General features: G+C 43.6%; 1 protein-coding gene across 1 annotated transcript; it reads right to left on the bottom strand.

The window, feature by feature from the left end:
* Positions 1–2,300: 2,300 nt before the first annotated feature.
* LOC142656466 (protein kinase C delta type-like) lies at positions 2,301–5,117 on the bottom strand. Its single transcript, XM_075831400.1, has 3 exons — positions 4,853–5,117; positions 4,435–4,497; positions 2,301–4,267 (listed from the first exon to the last, which is right to left on the bottom strand). The coding sequence occupies exons 1-3, from the start codon at positions 5,065–5,067 to the stop codon at positions 3,613–3,615; spliced, it is 933 nt and encodes a 310-aa protein (XP_075687515.1). The 5' UTR covers positions 5,068–5,117; the 3' UTR covers positions 2,301–3,612.
* Positions 5,118–9,125: the final 4,008 nt, after the last annotated feature.

Below are 9,125 nucleotides of genomic sequence, written 5' to 3'. Positions count from 1 at the left end.
TCACCCCTCTTAGAGGCAACTTTTATTTTTTTATACTACTCACTGCTGCTGTGGTCAGAGTGGTGGGAGATCATTTAGGCCGGGTTCCCACAGGTTGTATACGCTACATAAAACTACACAGCGTATCCAACCTAGAACCCACAGAATATTCCATCCGAAATACCGCACTATGTAGTGGTGCAGTTTTTTGGGCGGAACTTCTTGTTAAGGAAAAAAAACGTTCATACTTAACCCCTGCCGTAGTTATGGTGACGCATTCCTCCATTGACATGCAGTCCGGCCTACCGGGTTTACACTACAGCCCATGAAACCGCTGCAAAAGTCTCAACACTTGGCTATTTGTTTCGGGTTTTACATTCTTATTGAATTCAAAAGGGCGAAAACCCGCAACAGAAAAGCAACGAAAACGCAACATAAATTGACATTCTGCAGATTAAGAATTCACACCGCAGGTCAATTTATAAATGTTTTCGCTGCGCGGGCATGAGATTTTCAGTCTGCCTGTCTCCTAATAAACGTATTACCCGTAGTACTGACCTGCGCTGCAGCAATTAGCGATAGCGTCTTCTGCAGTATTTTGAGATATTAAATAAAGCTGTGACCGGCCCCATCCATGAAAGAATTTAGTTATATTTGTTTTATTTCTAGATGGGCTGGAGAGAATTTGTAAATGGGTTTTCCGATTTCATGTAACTAAAGCTTAATCACGTTATAAATATACATTATGTTTAAATTCCTAACCACTACGTTACATTCAGAGGCTTCATCCCCTTACACAGCTCGTCCTGCTCTCAGTTGAGATGTACACACAATTGTATCCAGTCTAGGCAATGTTCTCTAAGGCCTCATTCACACGACAGGTTTTCCCGGCCGGGTGCCGGCCGTTCATAAATCGGCCAGCACCCGGCTGCATTAGGAATAATAGACCCCTAATGGGGGTATTCACACGACCGATTTTTTGACGGCCGGGAAAACCGGCCGTCAAAAAATAGGACATGCTCTATTTTCGGCCGGGTGCCCGGCCGCCCGGCTCCCATAGAAGTCTATGGGGCCGGGTAATACCCGGCCATCACCGGAATGTGTCCCGAGTGACGGCCGGGTTTTCCGTCGCTTGCGCTCTATCTCCTCCTCCTCACAGCGCAGAGTGCATGTGAGAAGGAGGAGTTTATGCCATTCGGACGAATGGCTGTACACTGTGTGGCAGGGCCGGGGTGTACAGCAGGTGGAAGGGAGCGCTGCGCTGGCTCCCTTCCCCTGCTTGTTTTAAAAGCGCCCTGGCCCGGCGACACCTTCGATGGCGCCGCTAGCAGCTGCTGCTGCTGCGGCTGCTACTACTGTAGCGACGCCACTATAGCAGAGCGGGGAGGTATCTCCCCGCTCTGCTATGTGCTAGCCCCACTTTAGCTCCTTGAAGGAGCGGAATCCCCGTGTCATTACACAGCTAGGCAGATTTACTATTCAGGAGATTTAGAAAGTTGGGTGACACCACCTGTGAGAGCTGTAATGGCAGCAATATTGGCTGTCATCCTGCTTTCCCAGAATCACATATAAATAGCAAATTCTAGAATAGACCATTCCTATAAGATCTCAGTGTGAGCGCCTGCCTACAGGGGATTTTCCTTGTTCTTGAACATTTCTCTGTGATGTGAAGAATCTGGTAGAAGCATCCATGAGGTGAATGTCCTGACTGTAGGGGGCAGCATTGTAGCAGATCCACCAATCTCCACTGTGCCCCATTCATTGTATCCAGTCTAGGCAATCCTCCATGAGAGAAATACTCCAGTTCTCACCTGCACTGATACATTGTAACAAACTCTCTTATCATTGTATAACCCATTTTCAAGTGCTCTATTAGGGAATTAGAGATAATAGAAAGGTGTTTTCCGTTCAGGACGCTCATCGACTAGCCAGAATAGAGAAGGGCTACAAACAGTATCTCCTGTTCAGGAGGATCCGACACGTCCATGTATTACATTGTGATTTTAGTTGGACCTGTGTAATGCTTCATTCCACCTTTAGAGGCGCAGTAGGAAATATTAACACTTGCAAGTCGGTTTCCCCACAGATGACAAGATCCCTCTAACAAAATGGAAGTTGTAAAAGGCCGACAACCCCTGTAAAGCTCTGTTCACACCAAATTTGGTTTTATATCTGACCTATACCTTTTAAATGGCTTAAACCTGGAGAATCAGACATTGGGGCCTATACAGCATTTACTACATAGACGACCAATGGGAATAAAAACAAGCACAAAGATGTAGGGGGTAAAAGAAAGATTTTATTTATAGATAAGAGGGGGGTATATTTTATTATTAGGATTTTTTTAAATAGAATTATTAAGTAATATGTATATGTATGTGTCAAATATTTTAAATATATATGTAAATTTAAGGCCGTGTTGATCCAGAGGAAGGCGAAAACCCCTGTGATGAATGGGCCAATTCTCATATAAGGGGGAAAATTCCTTCCTGACCCCAAATATGGCGATCAGAATAATCCCAGGATCAAAGGCTGATGTGTAATATGTGTAATATGGGGGTAAACTTAAAAAAAATTACTTTTTTAAATTATTTTTCTTTCTTTATATTATATTATAAGTGTAGCTACCTATTAATCTATCATCCTAAACCTAATTAAGGCCGTGTTGATCCAGAGGAAGGCGAAAACCCCCTGTGAGGAATGAGCCAATTGTCCTCATATTAAGGGGGGAAAATTCCTTCCTGACCCCAAATATGGCGATCAGAATAATCCCAGGATCAAAGGCTGATGTGTAATATGGGGGTAAACTTGAAAAATTATTATTTTTTTATTATTTTTATTTATATTATATTATAAGTGTACCTACTTATTAATCTTTTATCCTAAACCTAATTAAGGCCGTGTTGATCCAGAGGAAGGCGAAAACCCCCTGTGAGGAATGAGCCAATTGTCCTCATAGTAAGGGGGGAAAATTCCTTCCTGACCCCAAATATGGCGATCAGAATAATCCCAGGATCAAAGGCTGATATCTCATCTATCTATAATATGTGTCTACGTGCGGGTGTCTATACTTATCATATAGTGTGTGTGCCTATACTTATCATATAGTGTGGGTGCCTATACTTATAATATAGTGCTAGTGTCTATACTATGTGTCTACGTGTGGGTGTCTATACTTATCATGTAGTGTGGGTGTCTGTACTTATTATGAAGTGTGGGTGATGTGGGTGTAATGTATGATGTGTGTATTACTTACCTGGCCTGTGCTGGGGTAAGTTCAGGGATAATAGCCGCTCAGGTACATTTGCCGCTACTCAGGATCGTCAGGACTGCAAGATGCGGCTATTGTTCCTGAACTCTACAGATGGAATCTAAGCACAGGCCGCTCCTGGGGGTGAAGAGGATCTTCAGGCCGGAGTGATGTCAGATGCCAGCCCGGGATTGGAGGATGCCAAGTCAAGCAACTGGGGTAGCAACAAGATGGCAAAGGTGCAGCATGTAGATGGTACGGAGAGAGATGATGTTCTAGGGCAGCCGAGGCGAGATACAGCAGCAGAGATTTGAGGTGCGGGTCAGGAGGCATGAAGTTCTGGGCAGTGGATCTCATCAATTTAAGAAGCAGCAGAGACAAAGTCATTGGAAGAGACAGAGGCAGAAGACACGGACAATGAGGAGGAACAGAAGGTAAGAAAAACATCTGATGAGTGTTATCTCCAGAGGAGGAGGATCTAACCCGGTCCAGCTTGGTGACATATAGCTGAATCCGGCCAAGGGGCGAAGAGATTTTTTACTCTCCGGCCACTGCAGATGGTGATTCTCCAGAACTGGCTCAAATGGTGTGAATGGCGGCCGTGCTCTCCTCTCCTCCAGTTCCTCCCAGCCGATGGTGGAAAAGCATGGATGCGCTCTGATGTTCCCGCGCACACCCAGGCGCTTCTTAGGATTCTTATGCAGCAGTTTTTTGACGAGATGTTTTACGTCAGTGTTAAGCCAAGATGGAAATATGGGCTTTTTGGTGGTGATGGCTTTGTAAGCCGTTTGCCGGTCTGGGCCGTTGTTAAAGGGGAAGCGTCCTGTTGACATTCTGGACACCACAATCCCCAGGCTCCACCAATCAACTGCTGGGCCATATCTCTTCCTAAGAAGCACCTCAGGGGCCATGTAATAAAATGTTCCCGTCACTCCACGGATGTTATTGGAGGCGGTGACGCCATCTTGGGCGAGCCCCAGGTCGATGATTCGGATGTGGCCAGCTGCATCCAGCATGATGTTATCAGGCTTTAGATCTCTGCAAAGAAATGAGACAAGAGAATGAGAAATCTGCCCAGTGATACAGGAGGAGGGTGATGGGTCACTGCAAGACTAAACAGAATAGCCATTCAGGACCCTAGGAAAGCTGGGTGCATTATTTCCAGCATGTAAAGAAGACAAAAAAAAGAGGAAAGTTCTGCTTACCGGTGGACGATGTTGTGTCCATGGAGGAACTGGAGGCCACACACAATCTCTGCTGTGTAGAATCTGATGGGAAAAACAGATTGTAGTCTCAATGTCATCAAAAATTCATTCATCAATTCCCTAATATCATGTGTGATTCTGTGGGGTCTGTGGCAGAGAAGAGGAGCTGTTTATGGCAGCCTGTATTATCTCTATTCTCTGCATTGTCCTTCATCTGACCTCCTAGCTAAGTTTTCCTCACCCGAGAAAGAGATTCAGTTTTCTGTCCTATCCCTTTATCTAAATCCCTTAGCCAAGGCTGAGTGGGTTGTGGCCACCATCTCTCCCCTGACTACACCCCTGACCTCAGCTGTTATCCCCCTCCTCTGTTCCGTTATTGGTATATTCCCCTCAGTCTCCTGATTAGTTATTTACTAACCTTACGCTGCCGGTGTCCAAGCAGCCGCACATCCTGATCGAAGCCTCCAGGCTGCCACCGGACAGATACTCCGTGATAAAGCATGCGCTCTCCCGAGACTGTTGTGCGGCATAGAGGTGGCATAGGAATGGGCAGTCTCGGGCCGCCAGGAGTATCCGCCGCTCTCTCATGATTACTTCTGTATTGTCCCGTTTGGTTATCATCTTTACGGCCATATAGGTGTTTCGGCCGGGGACTGATGCCAGCACCACCTGAGGAAAACAAGTGGACAATCCTCATGAGAAGAAGAACGAACAGGGGTGGACTGAGGGGTCGTCATTTGGGTAATACCCAGGACCCTACAGCTGAATAAAGCTGAGCTCCCGGCATAATGCAGTGTCCGCTGTTGGATGTTCTATGGAGAGGTCTTAAGGACAAGCAGTAGATAGGTCTTTGACTTGGTTGGGATCCATACAGCTACTATAATGTGTAATGTGGACATAGAGGTCACTGTATGTATTGTTTCCTTATAGCAGCTTAAATGGGCCAGGACATGGAAATAAATAATGCCCCCTCCCCCACAGCTGTGAACTTTGAGATCAGCAATGAATCGGAATACCCCTTTATAGCAGCACTAGACCTAAATGTGATGATAAGAGGAACAGATGAGATATATGACATAAAGCAGTGGTCACTGGGAAGGACATTTTCTGGATGTCTGATCATGAATTCCATAGAAGAACATACAATCACCATCTACACAATATTAACCCCTTAACGCACCTTGACGCAACTTTATGTCATAGTTTGCCCTGCATTAAGGCACCATGAAGTACAGTTACGTCATGGTGCTATTCTGTCACTATGTCAAAAGACATGGTGACAGAACAGTGACATCGGCAGTCACAGACAGTCGATAAGTCACAGTGACTCATCAGGGGAACAATCGCAGCGCGGCGCCGCCAACGATCGCTGTGATTGATCAGTCAGTAGGGACTGACCAAACACAGTATTGCAGCATTGTTACCGGGCTAAAAGAGCTGGGTAGCCACGCTAGCCGATCGGCTGTTAGCAACAGGAGGCCTAACAATGTCTGTCAAGTACGGCAACCTGTTAGGCCCCGCTCGGAGGTGGGGCTTAAAAGGCTTCTGGTCGCAGATGAAAGATGGTGGCGGGCTCTGAAGCTGAACCTGCGCCATGAGTCGAAGGGTGTCAGCTGTATGTTACAGCTGCCATCTTGCTATAACGGCAGGGAACGGAGCTAGCACCGTACCCTGCCATTAACCCCTTAGATGCCGCGATCAAAAGCGATCGCGGCATCTTAGTGGTTTCCAGCAGATCGGCATCGCTGCGATGTGGTCGCACGGATTCTTAATGGGCTTGCTGTCAGTGAATAGCTTACAAGGGTAGTGCAATGTATTAGAATAAAGTTGATAGGTGCAGGTCTTCAAGTCCCCTAGTGGAACAAAAAAAAAAAAGTTCAGCTAAAGTGTAAAAATTAAAGTTCTAAGTTCAAAAATTAAAAACTGCCTTTTTTCCTATAAGTCTTTTATTATAGGGAAAAAAATGAAATCGTTAAAGTACACATATTTGGTATCACCGCGTTGGTAACAACCCAAACTATAAAACCATAATATTATTTTTCCCGCACGGTGAACACCGCAAAAAAATAAAATAAAAAACAATGCCAGAATAACAATTTTTTTGGTCACATCCCTTCTAAAGTATAATAAAAAGTGATCAAAAAGTGATCATAAAGTCGCATGTACCCCAAAATGGTACCAATAAAAACTACAACCAAAAACAATCAAGCAAAATTTGAGCTCCAAAAGCCAAATGGCGCTCCTTCCCTCCTGAACCCTGGCGTGGGTCCAAACAGCAATTTATTACCACATATGGGGTATTGCCATACTCAGAAGAGTTTGCTTTACAAATTTTGGGTTTCTTTTTCTCTTTATCTATTGTGAAAATGAAAAACATCTGAGCTAAAACAACAATTTATTAGAAAAAAACTTAGATTTTCATTTTCACAGCCTAATTACACTAAATTCAGCAAAATACCTGTGGGTCAAAATCCTCACTATGCCCCTTGATAAATTCCTTGAGGGGTGTAGTTTGCCAAATGTTGTCTTTTTTTGAGGAGTTTGCTTTGTTTTGGCCCCACAAGACCTCTTCAAACCTGACATGGTGCCTAAAATATAGTCTAATAAAAATAAGACCCCAATATCCACTAGGTGCTCCTTTGTTTCTGAGGGTGGTGTTTCCGTCCAGTAGCACGCTAGGGCCACATGTGGGATATTTCTAAAAGCTGCAAAATCTGGGCAATAAATATTGAGTTGCGTTTCTCTGGTAAAACCTTCTGTGTTACAGAAAAAAATGGATTAAAACTGATTTTCTGCAAAAAAAATGACATTTGTAAATTTCACCTTTAATTTGCTTTAATTCTTGTGAAACGCCTAAAGGGTTAAGAAACGGTCTAACTGCTGTTTTGAATAATTTGAGGGGTTCAGTTTTTAAAATGGGGTGATTTATAGGGGGTTTATAGTATATAAGGCCCTCAAAACCAGTTCAGAACGGAACCGGTCCCTAAAATAAGGCTTTTGATATTTTCTTGGAAATGTGAGAAGTTGCTGCTAAAATTCTAAGCCTTGTAACGTCCTAGAAAAATAAAAGCACGTGCAAAAAACTATGCAAACATAAAGTAAACATATGGGAAATGTGAAATAGTAGCTATTTTGTGTGGTATTACTATTTGTCTTACAAGCAGATGCATTTAAATTTAAGAAAATACTAATTTTTGCAATTTTTCTCCAAATTTTGGTGTTTTTCATAAATAAACACTGAATGTGTCGACCAAATTTCACCACTAACTTAACTGGTTCCCGACTGCTGGCTGTGCTTTTACGGCCAGCGTTCAGGGTCCTTAAAACCCGCGCCATAGACTTTTTACGGCTCGGGTTTTAACTTGCTGCCCGAGCGATTGGGCAGCTGAATGTCGGGTCTCCGGCTGTCAGTGACTTCCGGGGACCCTGAGGAGAGGATAGAAGCAGCTTTCGCTGTCTTCTCTGATCACTTGTAGACAGCGCTCAATGAACGCAGTGTATAGGAATAGAGGCAGCGGCGGCGCCACTGTCTCTATTGCTCCCGGTGATCATGTGACGGGTCACATGATCGCCGGGTCCCGTTAGTGACAGACTGCAGCTGGGTCTAACTAGCACAGCCCTATCAGTGACAATCGTCACTATGAGAGGGCTGATTTCCCCTGTAACTGGGGCTGCTGTGCATCTCAAGTTATAGTGTAAAAGAAAGAAAAAAAATATATAACGTTCCCCAGAGGTCTGTTTTGACCTTTGAGGGACAGACCATAGTAATTAAAAAATAAAAGTAAAGTAAAGTGCAAAAAAAATTAATAATAAATACACATAAAATACCCACCCCAAAAAAAACGTTCCCCCCCCCGCCAATCATTGTCGTAACGCTAGCGCTGACCCAATTATCCTAATGTAGACATGTAATATATTAAAATTTACGGTAGACAATGACGATCACAAATAAAAGTTCTATTTTAGGGTAAAACTATGTTATTACCCAAAAAAAAAAATAGCTGAAAAGTTAAAAAGCTTATTTTTTTACTATTATTTTCAAACTTTAAGAATAAAAATTCAAAAATAGCAAAAAGGATGTGTATAAAAACGATAAAAAAGAAACCTGCATTGTCTATGGAAAAAACATCTCAAAAATCACTTGTTAGCCCAACAAATAAAAAAGTCATACCCTAACACGTGCTAAAAAGGGTTAAACGGTGTCTGGTCCTGAAGGCTCAAAATAGCGCGATCCTGAACTGGTTAAAGTCCAATTTGTCACGAGAAAACAATCTCAGAATCGCTTGAACAAATAAAAGCATTTCAAAGTTATTACCACTTCAAGTGATACATGTCAGATTTGAAAAAAATGGTCTGGTCCTTAGGCCAAAACAGTCTTAGTCACTAAGGGGTTAAATGGCTGATAACAGAAAACAATAGATGCAGATAAAACAAAAAATAGGTTTACTGTCCCTTTAAAATTAAATAAGGAGTTGTAATACTCACTTTGCCAAAGCTGCCCCTACCCAGGACCTGGTGGATGGTGAAGCGGCTGATGTTAAGCCTGGCATAGGGGCTGGATGTTCCAGAGTCTTGGCTGCTCCCAGAACTTGGCTCCTCATCCTCCAATCCTCTGTGGTCTCCTCTGTCCTGGTCTCTTCTCCTCTTCTTACTCCTCTTCTTAAATCCTGCGACGTTCTCCTCTTCCCTCT

Source organism: Rhinoderma darwinii, chromosome 6 (genome assembly GCF_050947455.1).
Source record: "Rhinoderma darwinii isolate aRhiDar2 chromosome 6, aRhiDar2.hap1, whole genome shotgun sequence".
In the NCBI taxonomy this organism is placed as follows: domain Eukaryota; kingdom Metazoa; phylum Chordata; class Amphibia; order Anura; family Rhinodermatidae; genus Rhinoderma; species Rhinoderma darwinii.
This window is presented reverse-complemented; position numbering and strand designations above follow the sequence as displayed.

Bases quoted from the DNA above. Each gene is read 5' to 3' on its own strand.
- LOC142656466 (XM_075831400.1), bottom strand. From the start codon at position 5,067: ATGGCCGTAAAGATGATAACCAAACGGGACAATACAGAAGTAATCATG. The intron at 4,498-4,852 runs GTTAGTAAATAA...TTTTCCCATCAG, and splicing joins TTGGACACCGGCAGCGTAAG to ATTCTACACAGCAGAGATTG. The intron at 4,268-4,434 runs GTAAGCAGAACT...ATTTCTTTGCAG, and splicing joins GGACACAACATCGTCCACCG to AGATCTAAAGCCTGATAACA.